Source organism: Theropithecus gelada, unplaced genomic scaffold, assembly GCF_003255815.1.
Source record: "Theropithecus gelada isolate Dixy unplaced genomic scaffold, Tgel_1.0 HiC_scaffold_16090, whole genome shotgun sequence".
Classification (NCBI taxonomy): domain Eukaryota; kingdom Metazoa; phylum Chordata; class Mammalia; order Primates; family Cercopithecidae; genus Theropithecus; species Theropithecus gelada.
Window position 1 is genome coordinate 32,144 of NW_020257869.1, and position 17,944 is coordinate 50,087.

The 17,944-nt window shown below is 51.3% G+C and overlaps 2 protein-coding genes across 4 annotated transcripts in view; one reads left to right on the plus strand and one right to left on the minus strand.

Moving 5' to 3' along the window:
- The first annotated feature begins 484 nt into the window (after positions 1 to 484).
- On the plus strand, positions 485 to 10,288 carry LOC112617362 (C-C motif chemokine 25). 3 transcript variants are annotated; one of them, XM_025374127.1, is made up of 7 exons: positions 485 to 657; positions 903 to 961; positions 1,126 to 1,248; positions 4,137 to 4,254; positions 4,351 to 4,484; positions 5,810 to 5,929; positions 9,856 to 10,288. In XM_025374127.1, the coding sequence occupies exons 3-7, from the start codon at positions 1,176 to 1,178 to the stop codon at positions 9,861 to 9,863; spliced, it is 453 nt and encodes a 150-aa protein (XP_025229912.1). In that variant the 5' UTR covers positions 485 to 657; positions 903 to 961; positions 1,126 to 1,175; the 3' UTR covers positions 9,864 to 10,288. The 3 variants fall into 3 exon arrangements, with proteins under 3 accessions (XP_025229912.1, XP_025229910.1, XP_025229911.1); XM_025374125.1 differs by lacking the exons at positions 485 to 657; positions 903 to 961 and having other exon boundaries at positions 974 to 1,248; XM_025374126.1 differs by lacking the exons at positions 485 to 657; positions 903 to 961 and having other exon boundaries at positions 974 to 1,248; positions 5,813 to 5,929.
- Positions 10,289 to 13,274: 2,986 nt separating this feature from the next.
- The window catches only part of LOC112617363 (fibrillin-3-like), a 19,209-nt gene continuing 14,539 nt past the window's right edge, over positions 13,275 to 17,944 (minus strand). Inside the window, exon 8 of the mRNA XM_025374129.1 lies at positions 13,275 to 14,132. Coding sequence (XP_025229914.1) covers positions 13,791 to 14,132 — 342 coding nt within the window. The 3' untranslated portion in view covers positions 13,275 to 13,790. The remainder of the gene's footprint in view (positions 14,133 to 17,944) is intronic.

Sequence of the window (17,944 nt, forward strand, 5' to 3'; positions counted from 1 at the left end):
GTGGCATGATCACGGCTCACTGCAGCCTCAACCTCCTGGGCTCAAGCAATCCTCCCACCTCAGCCTACCCAGTATCTGGGACTACAGGTATGCACTACCACGTCGGGTTAATTTTTAAAAAATTTTTTATAATGACGCAGGTCTCTCTCTGTTACCGGGGCTGGTCTTGAGCTCCTGGGCTCAAGCGATCCTCTGGCCTTGGCCTCCCAAAGTGTTGGGATTACAGACCTGAGCCACCATGCCTGGCCTAGAAAGTTCATTTCGTGTTGGGATTGTTCACCGGTGGGAAGTGTACCCTTGTGCCGTGCTGACTATATTCATAGAGTTATGTAACCATCACTCGCATCTGATTTCAGAACTTTTGTTCTGAAACTCATACCCTCTCGAAGTCACTCCTTTATTCTCCCCTTCCCCCATCTTATGGCCACCGATAATTTACTTTCTGTTTCTATGGATTTGCCTGTGGTCACAACCAGAGGATTTCTGTGACGTGCTAAGTTACCTAACTCTGGTGTGGAAGGAGAGGGAAAGTCAGGGACCCACCAGGGAACAGGTAGCTTGAGGGTGGGGGAAGCATGAAGGTAAGGGCTTGCTTTGGGGGCCCAAGGCAGTCTGAGCCTTGTTTGCAGGCAGCCAGAGTCCACCAGGTGTGTGCAGGTGAGGGAAACAGGGGAAAAAGGGCCCTTTCTGGAGACAGTAAGGGTGCTGGCTGGCAAGCCTGGGATGGGGAGTGGGGAGGCAAGGGGGCCTGTGAGTCGAGATCGGAGCTTGCTGTAGAGGAGGGAGAATTCCGGAGGCTAAGTGTGCAGGTGTGGAGGAGGAGGAAGGGAGGAGGGCAGGCAGGGGGTGGCTGGGTGGGGCTCTGTCTATAAAGAGTGAAGCTCAGCGTCTTGGTCCTGCAGATGGAAGAGCTTGGCATACAGCCTGGCGGGCATCAGCTCCCTTGACCCAGTGGATATCGGTGAGTCTTTTCCTTGAACATGACTCAGATGACCAGCACAACTTGTTCCTATTTTATGCAACCTCCTTCCCTTGCCATATGCCTGGCGCTTAAGATGGGGGTGTTCCCAGTACCCACTCCCTTCCTCTTCCTCAGTCCTCTTCCACTTCTCTCCAGGACCCCAGGTGGCCCGGTTATTTGTCCGGGTGCCCAGGGAGGAGGACCCGCCTACAGCATGAACCTGTGGCTCCTGGCTTGCCTGGTGGCCGGCTTCCTGGGAGCCTGGGCCCCCACTGTCCACACCCAAGGTACTGTGATCAGCAATGCCTACCCCCAAGTGCCCATCTCCCCGTGCCCCCACCCCACCCCTTTTGTCTCTTATCTCTTCCAGAGGTCTCCCCAGCCCCATCTCCACTGAATTCTCCTGCTCCTGACATGCAGGAACTCCTGGCGTTTGGGTAGCTCCTGGGATGGGGTTGGGGAGATGGAGTGTTCCCAGTTCCTTCTTCGAGAGCCCCATGGAGTCCTTCGCAAGACTCCTAAAGACATGAGGGAGCACATGGTGGCTTCCAGCTGTGAGAGAAGCCAGTTACTGCCAGCGATATATTGTAGAACCCTAATCCTGCCAAGCCAGGGGTGGGGCTGGAAATCAGGGCCCTGGAGACTGACAGGAGTGGATTCCCATCCTGGTCCCTCCATGCAGTCCAGCTGAGAGTTAGTTGCTCCTAAACCGTTTTTTTTGTTTTGTTTTTTTTGTTTTTTTTTTTGAGACAGAGTCTCACTCTGTCACCCTGGCTGGAGAGCAGTGGTGCGATCTTGGCTCACTGCAACTTCTGTCTCCTGGGTTCAAGCAATTCTTCTGCCTCAGTCTCCCAAGTAGCTGGGAGTACAGGCACATGCTACCATGCCCGGCTAATTTTTGTATTTTTAGTAGAGATGGGGTTTCACTATGTTGGCCAGAGTAGTCTCGATCTCCTGATCTCAGGTGATCCACCCACCTGAGCCTCCCAAAGTGCTAGAATTACAGGCGTGAGCCACTGCGCCCGGCTTCCTAAACTTTAGGAGTCTCCCTTTCCTCAGCTGCAAAGTGGGAATCTAAAATTCACACTGCATGGCTCTGACTTGAGGGTCCAGTGAGCTCATGCCTGCACAAGACTAGGCCTCGTGTCTGGCGGCAGCAATAATAACTGTTCCTGTTATTAATAGGGAACGCTCCTTCTTCCCCCACTCCCTACCACAGAGCAGGCACTTGGGGATTTCAGTTGCCAAAGGACAGTTCCTGAGCCTGGGGTGTCCCCACGGGAGCCCTGACATTGGATCCTACATCCTCTGAGTTTCAGCAGCTGGCCAAAGCAGGGTCCCTGACTGCGTGGCAGACCCAGGGCTCCACCCTCCTGTCCTGTCTGCCCCCACCTGCCCCACCTGGCCCTCGGCTGGGTCTGATGGGTCCAAGTCCTTAGCCTTTGCCCGGGAAGGGGGTTGGGCTGTGGTCTGATTGTTTTGCTATCAGAGCCGGGCCCAGCCCGGCCCTTTGATCCTGGCCCCCAGCCTTGGGAACTACCTGCCTGGCACTGCAGCCCGAGGTTGCAACGGAACGCGCTGCCCCTTGCCCTCAGAGGCCGAGGTTGGGAGATACCTGGAGGGCTTGAGTCCTCCCTCTCCCTGCTCCTGCTGGACTGGGCTCTGTAGGGACTCAGACTTGACCTCTGGAGGTTAGTTCTGGCAGAGGTGGGATTGCAGAGAACTCCAAAGGCCATTTGGACAGAGAATTGTGCCCCAGCTTCCACCATCATCTCATCAGCTCATCCTCGGCTCATTCATTCCACCTGCTCGTCCCCCCAGAACTTTCTGGCAGCATCACCTCCTCCTCTGGGCACCCCCCCACAGTGCCTGTGCTTCCTCCTCTCTGTAGAGATCAATCTCCCTGGAGCTCCCCGAAGACAACACTAGGTCTAATTCATCTGTGGGTTTCATTTCTGCTTGTCTAGACAACTGGCATTTACTGAGAGCTCCATACTTTGTATTAACACTTTTTTTTTGTTTGGTTGGTTGGTTGGTGTTTTGTTTTGTTTTGTTTTATTGAGACGGAGTTTTGCTATTGTCGCCCAGGCTGAAGTGCAATGGCACGAAGTCGGCTCACTGCAATCTCCACTTCCTGGGTCCAAGCGATTCTCCTGCCTCAGCCTCTGGAGTAGCTGGGATTAAAAGCCCCCACCATCAGCAGGGCACAGTGGCTCATGCCTGTAATCCCAGGACTTTGGGAGGCCAAGGCGAGTGGATCACCAGGTCAAGAGATCAAGACCATCCTGGTCAACATGGTGAAACTCTGTCTCTACTAAAAATACAAAAATTAGCTGGTCGTGGTGGCGGGCGCCTGTAATCCCAGCTACTCAGGAGGCTGAGGCAGGAGAATCGCTTGAACCCAGGAGGCGGAGCTTGCAGTGAGCTGAGATCGCACCACTGCACTCCAGCCTGGGAGACAGAGTGAGACTCCGGAAAAAAAAAAAAAAAAAAAAAAAAAGGCGCCCACCACCATGCCCAGCTAATTTTTGTATTTTTTTAGTAGAGATGGGGTTTCACCATGTTGGCCGGGCTGGTCTCGAACTCCTGACCTCAGGTGATCCACCCGCCTTGGCCTCCCAAAGTGCTAAGATTACAGGCGTGAGCCACCGCGCCTGGCCAATTTCTGTATTTTTAGTAGAGACGGAGTTTCACCATGTTTTCCAGGTTGGTCTCGAACTCCTGACCTCAAGCGATCTGCCCACCTCGGCCTCCCAGTGTGCTGGGTTTATAGGCATAAGCCACCATGCTGAGGCTCCAATCAGCTCATTTTTAGAAGGGTAGAACTTGGCTGGGGAGGGGTGGTGTTGGCCCCTCCTCAGGGTGCACCTGCACTCTGAGTCACCCTTTTCCCCAGAGCAGGAGTAGAGGTGGCCTTGGTCCGTTCATTTGCTTGTTCCACGCCTTTCCCAGCCGGGACCCAAGGGTCCTCTCCAACTTCTGGCTGTCCCAATATCCAGGGGTAAGGGGTGAGCCAGGCGGCTTTCTTTTCCTAAGGCTGTTCCTCAGCCTCTGGCGGGCCTGGAAGGGTTGTGGTATGAGCAGACAGGTATGCAGACAGGTGCCCTTGTCTGTGGCTGGCCCCGCCAAGTTCACAGGCAAGGCTGCGAGTGTCTGGGTGGCTGTGTGGTTGCAGGTGTCTTTGAGGACTGCTGCCTGGCCTACCACTACCCCATTGGGTGGGCTGTGCTCCGGCATGCCTGGACTTATCGGATCCAGGAGGTGAGCGGGAGCTGCAATCTGCCTGCTGCAATGTGAGTGGGGCCGTGGGGGCTGGCAGGGTGAGGTGCACACACAGCCTCGCTCTCAGCCTATACCCTAACCTGGGCACCCTGCTCTGCTCACCACAGATTCTACCTCCCCAAGAGACACAGGAAGGTGTGTGGGAACCCCAAGAACAAGGAGGTGCAGAAAGCCATGAAGCTCCTGGATGCTCGCAATAAGATTTTTGCAAAGTTCCGCCACAACACGCAGACCTTCCCAGGTGAGCGAGACCCCCACTGGGCATCTAGGGAGCCCGCCCTCCCTGCCTGCAAGCCCATGTGTGGCTCAGACCCTGAGGGAGGGAATTGGAGACCAGAATACTGACACCTGCCTGAACCCCACACAAAGCCAGTTGCTGGTGAGTGGGGCACCAAGTGAATGACCAACTTATTGAGTCATTGTTCAGTTTTTGTTTTTGGAGATGGGATCTTGCTCTGTTGCCCAGGCTGGAGTGCAGTAGCATGACCATAGCTCACTGTAGCCTCGAACTCATGGGCTCAAGCAATCCTCTCACTTCAGCCTCCCAAAGTAGGTGGGATTACAGGTGTGTGCCACCAGTCCAGCTCTTTTATTATTATTATTTTGAGACAGAGTCTTACTGTGTCACCCAGGTTGGAGTGCAGTGGTGCCATCACAGCTCACTGCAGCCTTGACCTCCCAGGCTCAAGCAATCCTCCTACCTCAGCCTCCTGAGTAGCCAGGACTACAGGCATGCTCCACTAATCCAGCTCATTATTATTATTATTTTAGTTTTTATTTTTATTTTTTGAGATGGAGTCTTGCTCTGTCATCCAGGCTGGAGTGCAGTGGCATGATCTCGGCTCACTACAACCTCTGCCTCCCGAATTCAAGTGATTCTCCTGCCTCAGCCTCCTGAGTGGCAGGAGTGCAGGCTCATGCCACCACGCCTGGCTAATTTTTGTATTTTTAGTAGAGACGGGATTTCACCATGTTGGCCAGGCTGGTCTTGAACTGCTGACCTCAGATGATCTGCCCGCCTTGGCCTCCCAGAGTACTAGGATTATAGGCATGAACCATCATGCCTGGCTGCAGCTCATTGTTATTGTTGTTGTTGTTATTATTATTATCTTGAGACAGGGTTTTACTCTTGTCACCCAGGCTGGAGTGCAGTGGTACAATCACAGCTCACTGCAGCCTTGTGTTCCTGGGCTCAAGCAATCCTCCCACCTCAGCCTCCCAAGTAACTGGGATGACAGGCATACACCACCATGCCTGGGTAATTTTTTATTTTCATTTTGCAGAGACAGGTTGTGCCATGTTGCCCAAGCTGGACTGGAACCCCTGGACTCAAGCAATCCACCTGCCTTGGCCTCCCAAAGTGCTGGGACTATAGGCATGAGCCACTGCACCCAGCCAGTCCAGCTCTTTTAATCAGGACACTTCCCATTGGTGCAGATGGAAAGCTCAAGCACATGGGAGACTCACTGGCTTAAATAACCAGTCAACAGCTTCAGGCTCAGCTGGATCCAGGAGCTCAAAGGATGATGGCAGAGCTCTTGCTTATTTCTCTCTCCATTTCTCCAGCAGGCCCTCATGCTGCAAAGAAGTTGAGTTCTGCAAACTCCAAACTACCATCGTCTAAGTTTAGCAATCCCACCAGCAGCAGCAAGAGGAATGCCTCCCTCCTGACATCAGCTAATTCAGGTAAGGACTCTTGGTCATGTGACCGTCTCCTATCCATCACCTTTGCTGAGGGCTGAGGGCTCATGATTGGCTCACGCTGGGACAGGAGATTCACCTCCAGGACCAAAGAGGGGTGGTTGTGTGGTCAGCGCTGCACGTTCACAGGGGAGGGTCCTCGGTGGCTGTCCACTGCCGTGACCCAGCCCAAAGACACTAAAGTGCGAAAGTGAAGCCCCAGGGGAGTGGCCCAAGAGCTCCAGGGCCCCCCAAACCCAACAATTCTTCAGCAGGAACCAGGTGGGTGTGCTGTAATTCTATTGAATTCTGACATTGTCTCTCTCTCTATAATATATATATAAATTTATATATAAACTATAAATATAGAATTACATGTTATATATTTATTATATTATATATTATATATATTATGGACATGATATACGAGATATATGATATATATGATATATAATGTAATATATAACATAATACATATTTACATATTATATAAATATACAATTAATATATTTAATTATAATTAATATTATAATTATATTACATAAATCATTATAAAATATATAATAAATATATAATATATTATATATAAATATATGTAAATATATAATGTATAACAATATATAATATATAAATATATAATATATAAAAATATATATACAAAAACATATATTTTATGACAGGGTCTCACTCTGTTGCTGAGGCTGGAGTGCAGTGGTGCCATCTCGGCTCACTGCAACCTCCGCCTCCAGGGTTCAGGCGATTCTCGTGCCTCAGCCACCCAAGTAGCTGGGATTACCGGCCGTGCATCACCACGCCTGGCTAATTTTCATATATTTAGTAGAGATGGGGTTTCGTCATGTTGCTTAGGCTGGTCTCGAATTTCTGGCTTCAAGCAATTCTCCCACCTCGGCCTCCCAAAGTGCTGGATTGCAGGCATGAGCCACTGCTTCCAGCTGACATTGTCTATCTGGAGGTAGTGACACAACCCACAGGTTAAGGACTCAGTCCCACAAGACTGCCCCCATTTCAGATGCTGATTGCAAGTAGCAAGTTGTCACCTGTATTTCTGACTGATTGGCTGTAAGTCAGGGCTTGCACCTCTGGTTGGCTCATTTGCTAGAATAGCTCACAGGCTCAGGGAAACGCTCTAGTTATGTTTACCATTTTATTGTAAAAGATTACAAAGGGGCTGAGCATGGTGGTTCACGCCTGTAATCCTAGCACTTTGAAAGGCTGAGGCAGAAGGATCAATTGAGCCGAGGAGTTCGAGACCAGCCTGGGAAACATAGCAGGACCCTGTCTCAAGAAAAAAAAATTTTTTTTTTTTTTTTTTTTTTTGAGACGGAGTCTTGCTCTGTCACCCAGGCTGGAGTGCAGTGGCCGGATCTCAGCTCACTGCAAGCTCCACCTCCCGGGTTTACGCCATTCTCCTGCCTCAGCCTCCTGAGTAGCTGGGACTACAGGCGCCCGCCACCTCGCCCGGCTAGTTTTTTGTATTTTTTTTAGTAGAGACAGGGTTTCACCGTGTTAGCCAGGATAGTCTTGATCTCCTGACCTCATGATCCACCCATCTCGGCCTCCCAAAGTGCTGGGATTACAGGCTTGAGCCACCGCACCTGGCCCCAAAAAAAATTTCTTTTAATTAGCTAGTTGTGATGGTATGCACCTGTAGCTCCAGCTGCTTGGGAGGCTGAGGTGAGAGGATTACTTAAGCCTAGGAGGTAGAGGTTGCAGTGAGCTATGATCATACCACTGGAACTTCAGCCTGGGAGACAAAATGAGAGCTCGTCTCAAAAAAAAAATAAAATAAAATAAAGAAAGATATTACAAAGGATAGGGATGAATAAGTCAGATGGAAGAGATGCTTAGGTGGGCAAAGACTGGAAGAACTCAAGTGCAGGAGCTTCTGTCCCCATGGAGTTGGGGTACACCACCCATCCCACACATGTGGATGTGGTCACGAGACCCTGAACCCCATAGTTCAGGCTTTTTGTTTTTAGAGATGAGGTCTCATTCTCTCTGCCAGGCTGAAGTGCAGTGGCACAGTCATAGCTCACTGCCTCATTGAGTAGCTTGGACCACATAGCTCACTGTCTCAGCCTCCTGAGTAGCTGAGACTACAGGCCAGTACCCTCAGCTTACCAGGGATTTTTTCTTTTTTCTTTTTTTTTTTTTTTTTTGAGATGGAATCTCACTCTGTTTCCCAGGCTGGAGTGCAGTGGCATGATCTCGGTTCACCGCAACCTCCGCCTACCGGGTTCAAGCGATTCTTCTACCTCAGCCTCCCAAGTAGCTGGGACTACAGGTGTGTGCCACCACGCCTGGCTAACTTTTTGTATTTTTAGTAGAGACCAGGTTTCACCATGTTAGCCACGACGGTCTCAATCTCCTGACCTCATGATCTGCCCGCCTCAGCCTCCCAAAGTGCTGGGATTACAGGTATGAGCCACCGCACCTGGCCCAATTTGTTTTTTTTTTTTTTTGAGACGGAGTCTTACTCTGTTGCCCAGGTTGGAGTGCAGTGGCGCAATCATAGCTCACTGTAACCTCCGCCTCCAGGGTTCAGGTGATTCTCCTATCTCAGCCTCCTGAGTAGCTGGGATTATAGGCATGCACCACCATGGCCGACTAATTTTTGTATTTTTAGTAGAGATGGGGTTTTGTCATATTGGGCAGGCTGGTCTTGAACTCCTGACCTCAGGTGATCCACCCACCTCAGCTGCCCAAAGTGCTGGGATTACAGGCGTGAGCCATTGCGCCTGGCCTTCACCAGGGATTTTTTTTTTTTTTTTTTTTTTGAGATGGAGTCTCGCTCTGTCGCCCAGGCTGGAGTGCAGTGGCCGGATCTCAGCTCACTGCAAGCTCCGCCTCCCGGGTTCACGCCATTCTCCTGCCTCAGCCTCCTGAGTAGCTGGGACTACAGGCGCCTGCCACCACGCCCGGCTAATATTTTGTATTTTTAGTAGAGACGGGGTTTCACCGTGGTCTCGATCTCCTGACCTTGTGATCCGCCCGCCTCGGCCTCCCAAAGTGCTGGGATTACAGGCGTGAGCCACCGTGCCCGGCTGGATTTTTTTTTTTTTTTTTTGTATTTTTAGTAGAGACGGCGTTTCACTATGTTGGCCAGGCTGGTCTCAAACTCCTGACTTTGTGATCCACCTGCCTTGGCCTCCCAAAGTTCTGGGATGACAGGCATGAGCCACTGTGCCTGGCCAACCAGGGGTTTCTTTAGAGGCTTCATCACATAGGAGTGAAGGATAATTAACTCCATTTCCAACTTTCTTCCCCTTCCTGGAGAATGGGACTGAAAGCTCCTAGTTTCTAATCAATAGCTTGGTCTTGCTGGTGACCAGCCCCCACCCAGAAGCCCACCAAGAGTCACCTCATTAGAATAAAAGATGTCCCCATTACCCAGGAAACTCCAAGGGATCCAGAGCTCTGTGTCAGAAACAGAATTCAAAGACCAAACATTAGCACAAAAGGCCAGGCGCGGTGGCTCACGCCTGTAATCCCAGCACTTTGGGAAGCTGAGGCAGGCAGATCACGAGGTCAAGAGATCAAGACCATCCTGGCTAACATGGTGAAACCCCGTCTCTACTAAAAATACAAAAATTGACTGGGCATGGTGGCGGGCACCTGTAGTTGCAGCTACCTGGGAGGCTGAGGCAGGAGAATCACTTGAACCTGGGAGGCGGAGGTTGCAGTGAGCCGAGATTGCACCACTGTACTCCAGCCTGGCAACAGAGCGAGACTCTGTCTCAAAAAAAAAAAAAAAAAAAAAAATCAGCACAAAAGATTCTAGCACTCCTATTACTCAGAAACTTATAAGGGTTTTAGGAGCTGTGTGCTAGGGACTGGAGGTAGAGACCAATGCATATCGTTACTATTATTTCACAGCCATCAATTTCACTTCGGCCTAATTGCTTCTGCAGGACTGTGAGCCGACTCATTTCTGGGATCCATCGGCACAGGAGGGGCCAGATCTTTCTCCGCTAAAACCATTGCCCTACAGACCCAGCTGTCCCCACGCCTCTATTTTTCGGGTCAAGTCTTAATCCCTGCACCTAGGTTGGTCCTCCCTCTCCACCCCCACCACCTCCTGTCCCTCTGGCAACTGGAAAGAGAGAGTTGACCTGATTTTAAGCCTTTTGCTGCTCCAGGGACCAGCGTCAACCCTGGGCAGCCAGTGTCTCTTGTAGAGAAGACTTAGGATACCTCTCTCATTTGCTGTTTCTTGCCACCCACCCTGAGCCATCCCAGTGTGTCCCTCTGGGTCCCTGCAAAACTCTAGTCAGTTCAAGGATGCCCCTCCCAGGTTATGCTTTTCTATAACTTTTAAATAAACCTCGGGGAGTGATGGAGTCATTCCTGCCTGTTACGTTTCATGATGAGGTGCAAGTTGCTGCTGCCCCACCCTGGGGTGAAGCCAGTGCGATCTTTGCCACCCCCAAGCTCTCCTAACAGACAGCTCTCGAGGGGCCAAGCAGTAGCCACTGGCTGCAAATTGCACTTCCCAGCTGGTGACCTTGAAACAGTTGGTCACTCTCTGGTACCTCTCAGCTTGTCTGTAGAATAAGGGTCACTGTGCTCGCTCTGCTTAGATTCCAGGGCTGTGGTGAGTCCAGCTGATGGACACAGAAGCCCTCTGCAAGCTCTTATGGGTTGCCTGGAGGCCACTGGTAAGTCAGGTGGGCCAGGAGTGGACCAAGGACAGAGCTCTGGTGCCAGGCGCTAGTGACAATTCTGCAGGTGGAGGCCTGAGTCACCACCCGATGATGCTGTCTTCAGTCCTTGGCAACCTGAGTTTCCATCACAACAGAGAATGATCTGGATGAAAACCAACGCACATTGGCTGGGCACAGTGGCTCACATCTGTCATCCCAGGACTTTGGGAGGCTGAGGTGAGTGGATCACCTGAGGTCAGGAGTTCAAGGCCAGCCTGGCCAATATGGTGAAACCCCATCTCTACTAAAAATAAAAATTAACCAGGCGTGGTGGCGGGCGCCTATAATCCCAGCTACTCGGGAGGCTGAGGCAGGAGAGATGTTTGAATCCGGGAGGCAGAGCTTGCAGTGAGCTGAGATCGCACCACTGCCCTCCAGGGTGACAGAGCAAGAGTCTGTTTCAAAAAAAAAAGGAAAACCAAGCACATCATCTCTTAGGGGACACCCTGGTGGTTTGGGGTCAGGGACTGGGATGAAGTTGCATAAGAAATGCAGTCACGTTCAGTGTTCAGGCTCCACCGCACACTATGTGGGTGATCCAGACAGGTTCCACAAGCTCTCTCAGCCTCAATTTTGCCCCCCTGGGAAATGGGGGTGATAATACTGCCTGCCTCATAGCGCTTTGTTGGGGACCAAATACACTGTGATGTGTAACATGTACAGCACACAGTATATGCTGTGTATTTATTAACACAATGAATATCCTGGCCATTGGAGTTCCCCTGGAACCAGGAAGGGTAGTGTGGGGGCTGATGGCCCGGGAACATGCCCACCTTTTTTTTTGAGACAGAGTCTCCCTGTGTCACCCAGGCTGGAGTGCAATAGCACAATCTCCGCTCACTGCAACCTCCACTTACCAGGTTCAAGCGATTCTCCTGCCTCAGCCTCCTGAGTAACTGGTATGACAGGCATGCACCACCAACCCTGGCTAATTTTTGTATTTTTAGTAGAGATGGAGTTTCACCAAGTTGGCCAGGCTGGTCTTGAACTCCTGACCTCAAGTGATCCACCCGCCTTGGCCTCTCAAAGCACTGGGGTTTTAGGCATGAGCCACTGCACCTGGCTGCCCAACTTCCTCCCCTTCCCTCATCTTTTTTCTTTTCTTTAGTGGAGTCTTGCTCTGTTGTGTAGGCTGGAGTGCAGTGGCATGATCTTGGCTCACTGCAACCTCCACCTCCCAGGTTCAAGTGATTCACCTGCTTCAGTCTCCCAAGTAGCTGGGATTACAGGCGCCCACCACCACGTGTGGCTTTTTTTTTTTTTTTTTTCAGTAGAGGCAGGGTTTCACCATGTTGGCCAGGCTGGTCTTAAACTCCTGACCTCAGGTGATCTGCCCACCTCGGCCTCCCAAAGTGCTGGGATTACAGGTATGAGCCACCGCACCCCATCAGGTCACCCAACTTTCAACCTGGCCTGACCTTGGCCAAGGTGTTTAACTTCTCCAAGCCTCAGTTTTCCCTGTAGAACGGGGATGGTAATAGCATCTATCCCGTGAGGTTGTAGTGGCAACCAAAGTAGTCAATCATCCTAAAATACTTAGACACTCACGCCTGCAATTCCAGCACTTTGGGAGGCCAAGGCAGTAAGATCACTTGAGCCCAGGAGCTCAAGACAAGCCTGGGCAATATAGGGACACCCCTATCTCTGTTTTTTTTGTTTTTCTTTTTGAGACGGAGTCTTGCTCTGTCGCCCAGGCTGGAGCGCAGTGGCACGATCTCGGCTCACTGCAAGCTCCGCCTCCTGGGTTCACACCATTCTCCTGCCTCAGGCTCCTGAGTAGCTGGGACTACAGGTGCCCGCCACCACGCCCAATTAATTTTTTGTATTTTTAGTAGAGACGGGGTTTCACCATGTTAGCCAGGATGGTCTTGATCTCCTGACCTCGTGATCTGCCTGCCTCGGCCTCCCAAAGTGCTGGGATTACAGGCGTGAACCACCACGCCTGGCTGGGACACCCCCATCTCTAAGAAAAATAAATTTTAGGCCAGGTGTGGTGGCTCACGCCTGTAATCCCAGCACTTTGGGAGGCTGAAGCAGGAGGATCGTGTGAGCTCGGGAGTTTGAGACAAGCCTGGACAACGTGGTGAAACCCCGTCTCTACTAAAAATACACAAATTATCCAGGTATGGTGGCACACACCAGTAGTCCCAGCTACTTGGGAGGCTGAGGCACAAGAATCATTTGAACTCGGGAGGTGGAGGTTGCAGTGAGCCAAGACTGTGCCACTGTAGTCCGGCCTGGGTGACAGGGTGAGACTCTGTCTCAAAAAGAAAGAAAAAGAAATTTTAAAAAATTAGCTGGGTGTAGTGGCGCGCACCTTTGCTCCCAGCTACTTGGGAGAGGCTGAGGTGGGAGGATTGCTTGAGCCTAGGAAGCGGTGACCACAGTGAGCCATGATCGCGCCACTGCACTCCAACCTAGGCAACAGAGCAAGACCCTGTCTCAGAAAAAATAAAAAAAAAATTGGAATGGTGTCTGGGATGCAGTACCTGATCAGGAAGCATGAGTCGTTATTACCAGTCTGGGGAGCCCACAAGGCCTTCTGCTTCCCCAGGCACGAGATCTGCCTCGCCCAGCCCGAGGGCAGGATCTGCTTACTTCAAGAACTTGCCAACGGGCAGGCAGACTTAACCCAAAATAACTTTATTATCGTCTCCACTTTGATATAAAAGCATTCTCCAAATGGAGGGCAAATGCGGCAAGTCACGTGGGGTCTGGGCCCCCTGCACACCCTTCTGCTCCGAGGGATAAGCCCTGTGCCCACCCCAGTTGCCCACTGCCATGTCCTGCCAACCACCCCCCGCCCCCCCAACCAGGGCAAGCCACAGTGCAGTACAGAAGTGAAAGCCTGAGATTGACCAGACACGGTCACCACAGGGCCTCTCCCTGACCTTGGCTGTGGGGCGGGGGGTGCACATTACAGCTTCTTCTTGTCTCCAGGAAAGACTGAGTAACTGGGGGTCCCCCGGGGCTGGCACAGAGGCCCGGGCAGAGGCTGGGCTCGCCTGAGGTTGACGTGTAGCATTTCACTCTTCCTGAGTTTCGGGGTTCCACCTGATCAGCTGTCACTGCTGGGGATCAGTCCTTCCCAGTTCCAGAAGCCCCCTTCTCTGGACAGCTGAGGCCCATTGAGGCTCCTCCAACTAAAGCAACTGGAACTGCACCTTCAGCCGCAAGGCCTGGCCCCGTGGCCCTGGCTGCCCCTCTGGCTGGACACCCCAGGGTCCTGCCACGTTGCTCACCACCTCCAGCTGGTAGGTTCCAGGCCTCGGCCGCCTCCGCCCCAGCTGCAGGGAGCTGAAGCCACGGAGGTGACACATGCGGAAGAAACCTTGCTCATTTCCGCGGGCAATGACGTAGCGGACCCGGCCCTCCAGACCCTCCAGGGCCGGCCGGAGCTCCAGGATGCGCTTGGCCCGGCCCAGGTGTGAGAGGTTCAGACCCAAGGTCAGCAGGGCCTCGGAGTCAACGGTGGCCAGGCTCACCTGGGAAGAAAGGCCAGGTGTGTGGTCAGAGCCCACGATAATCCAGATGTGGAGTGGGTAGGGGGTCCTGGGATTGTGGCCAAAGAGGAGATTTTGGCCAGTCTCTAAAGTGAAGGAAAGAGCCATAAAAAGGAATGAAATCATGTCATTTGCAGCAATGTGGATGCAGCTGGAGGTCATTATCCTAAGCTAATTAATGGAGAAACAGAAGACCAAATACGGCATGTTCTCAGTTATAAGTGGTAGCTAAAAATTACTTACCCGTAGACACAAAGATGGGAAGAACAGACAATAGGACTACTAGAGCAGGAAGAGAGGGAGGGAGACAAGGGTTGAAAAATGACCTATTGGGAGGCCAGGCGCCGTGGCTCACGCCTATAATCCCAACACTTTGGGAGGCCGAGACGGGTGGACCACAAGGTCAGGAGTTCAAGACCAGCCTCACCAATATGATGAAGTCCTGTCTCTGCTAAAAATACAAAAATTAGCTGGGCGTAGTGGTGGGTGCCTGTAGTCCCAGCTACTTGGGAGGCTGAGGCAGGAGAATCGCTTGAACTCGGGAGGTGGAGGTTGCAATGAGCTGAGATCATGCTACTGCACTCCAGCCTGGGGGACAGAGCAAGACTGTCTCAAAATAATAATAATAATAAATAAATAAAAGGAAAACTACCTATTGGGAACTATGTTCACTGCTTGGATGAGGGATCAGCAGAAGCCCAAAGCTCCTCATCATCCAATATACCCATCTATTAATAACAAACCTGTACCCTCTGAATCTAAAACGAAAAACAGGCTGGGCACAGGGGCTCATGCCTATAATTCCAGCACTTTGGGAGGCTGTGGCAGGAGCTGAGGCCAGGATTTCTTTGTTTCTTTCTTTTATTTTCTTTTCTTTTTTTTTTTTTTGAGATGGAATCCCGCTCTGTTGCCCAGGCTGGAGTGCAATGACACAATCTCAGCTCACTACAACCTCTGCCTCCCAGGTTCAAGTGATTCTCCTGCCTCAGCCTCCCAAGTAGCTGGGATCACAGGTGCCTGCCATTGCGCCTGGCGAATTTTTATATTTTTAGTAGAGACGGGGTTTCGCTATGTTGGCCAGGCTGGTCTCAAACTCCTGGCCTCAAGTGATCCCCTCACCTCGGCCTTCCAAAGTGCTGGGATTGCAGGCATGAGCCACCATGCCCAGCCAAGGCTAGGATTTCAAGGACAGAAGGCAACATAGTGAGACCTCATCCACCCACAAAAAGTGAAAATATTAGTGCTGGTGTGCATCTGTAGTCCCAGCAACTTGGGAGGCTGAGGCAGGAGGTCCCGGGAGTTCGAAGCGGCAGTGAGCTGTGATCACACCTCTGCACTCCAGCCTGGGTAACAGACTGAGACCCTGTCTCAAAAATATATACATATGTTTATTAGGCGCCACTGAATTCCTGGCAATCTTTGAGGCGCTGGGGATTCAGCAATGAGCAGATAAAACTCCTTCCCCTCAGGGAGTTTACCTTCTAGTAAAGCAAAGCAGATAGTAAACAAATACATGGAAAATGTAAAAGTGACAAGATGTGCTATGAAAAACCATGAAGTTGGCTGAGGGCCAAGGTGGACAGATCGCTTGAGCCCAGGAGTTTGAGACCAGCCTGAGTAACATGGTGAAACGCTGTCTCTATTAAAAATGCAAAAAATTAGCCAGGTGTGGTGTTGCATGCCTGTAGTCCCAGCTACTGGGGAGGCTGACATGGGAGGATCCCTTGAGCTCAGGAGTTCAAGCTGCAGTGAGCTATGATTGCACTGCTGCATTCTAGCCTGGGTGACACAGTGAGAGCAGGCTCCCCGAAAAAAAAGAAATTGATTTTTAAAATCAATAAATAGGCTGGGCATGGTGGCTTACGCCTGTAATCCCAGCACTTTGGGAGGCTGAGGTGGGCGGATCACGAGGTCAGGAGATCGAGACCATCCTGGCTAACATGGTGAAACCCTGTCTCTACTAAAAATACACACACAAAAATTAGCCAGGCAAAGTGGTGGGCGCCTGTAGTCCCAGCTACTCAGGAGGATGAGGCAGGAAAATGGCGTGAACCTGGGAGGCGGAGCTTGCAGTGAGAGGAGATCACACCACTGTACTCCAGCCTGGGTGACAGAGCAAGACTCCATCTCAAAAAAAAAAAAAAAAAAAATCAATAAATAGGGTGGGCACAGTGACTCATGCCTTTACTTCCAGCACTTTGGGAAGCTGAGGTGGGTGGATCACTTGAGCCCAGGAGTTTGAGACCAGCCTGGGCAACACAGTGAACCCTATCTCTACAAAAAACACAAAAATGAGCTGGGCAGGCGTGGTGGTGCACGTGCCTGTGGTCTCAGCTACTTGAGGGATTGAGGTGGGAGGATCGCTTGAGCCCAGGAGTTCAAGGCTGCAGTGAGCTATGATTGCGCCACTGCATTCCAGCCAGGGTGACAGAGTGACACCTTGTCTCAAAAAAAAAAAAAAAAAAAAAAAGAGAAAAAAAGGAGTAAAAAATAAAGTGGAGGAAAATACTGCTTCTCTTAGCATCTCAAGTCTGGTTCTTCATGTGCAAGGCCAGTGGTCAGCTGGATCTGTAGAGTCAGTGGCATAAGGCTGAGGCTGCTTCTGAGAGAGGCAGGGAGACAGCCACTGTTACACACTACAGATCCCTGGTCTCAGCTAAGGGACCTTGCTCAGACCCCTGCCAGCCTGGGCCAAGGGAATCAAAGATTTGCTCTCAGAGACCCAGCAGCCAGGGGATTATTCAGATGACTTTGGGACCCAGAGCCCTAAGGTCACTCAGAAGTGTCTTGGGATGGCTGGTGTTAGGAACAAGGGCCTTCCCGCAGAAGCCAGCCCCTAAAAGAATGCCAGAGCTGACAGTGAAAGAAACGGGATGCCAAGCAGGGCCAGAGAGGAGAGCGTAAAGGACCAGACAGAAGAGCCGCCTGATAGCTTCCGCTGTGCTTCCTGCATCTGGCTCTCTTTGAGAGCCCCCTGTGTGCCAATGACAAACCCTTCTTTATTTAAGCTCCTCTGAAGTGCCTTCCTGGTCTTGGCAGCTGGACAGGGCCCTGAATAAGACAGCGAGCCTCAATGGCAGGCTACCCCAGGGCTGGGTGACGTATCCAATCCCACAGAAAGTCATCTGTGTTTTCTTTGCCTTTGTTTTGGGGAGCACTGTGTTGGTTTGGCCTCATTTACATGCTGATGGAGTGTTTTGCTGTTGCATTCAAGTGAAAGTTATTCCTGTTCCCCAGCCCCTCAATTCCGGAGATCTCAGGCCTTCTTCCCACGGAATGTTGTTAAGACTTATGCTCTTACCAACACCTGCTGGCAGTCAGTAGGTATTGCAGGCAAAGGCACAACGGCCCTATTTTTGAGACAGGGTCTCAGTCTGTCACCCAGGCTGGAGTGCGGAGGTGTGATCACAGCTCACTGCTGCTTTGAACTCCTGGGTTCAAGTAACCTTCCCGCCTCAGCCTCCCAAGTAGCTGGGACTACAGGCACATGCCACCACAGCTGGCTAATATTTTTACTTTTTGTAGGTAGAGGGGGTCTCACTATGTTACCCAGGCTGGTCTCAAAATCCTGGCCTTGGTTGGGCACGGTGGCTCACACCTGTAATCCTAGCAGTTTGGAAGGCTGACGTGAGCTGATCACTTGAGGCCGGGAGTTTGAGACCAGCCTGGCCAACATGGTGAAACCCCGTCTCTACTAAAAATATAAAAATTAGCCCTTCTCTGTCTTGATCTGCTTGTGCCCTGGGACCCTGACAACCACTCCACTCACTCTTTTTTTTTTTTTTTTTTTTTTT

Bases quoted from the DNA above. Each gene is read 5' to 3' on its own strand.
- LOC112617362 (XM_025374125.1), top strand. From the start codon at position 981: ATGACTCAGATGACCAGCACAACTTGTTCCTATTTTATGCAACCTCCT. The intron at 1,249-4,136 runs GTACTGTGATCA...GTGTGGTTGCAG, and splicing joins CCCCACTGTCCACACCCAAG to GTGTCTTTGAGGACTGCTGC. The intron at 4,485-5,809 runs GTGAGCGAGACC...CCATTTCTCCAG, and splicing joins CAACACGCAGACCTTCCCAG to CAGGCCCTCATGCTGCAAAG.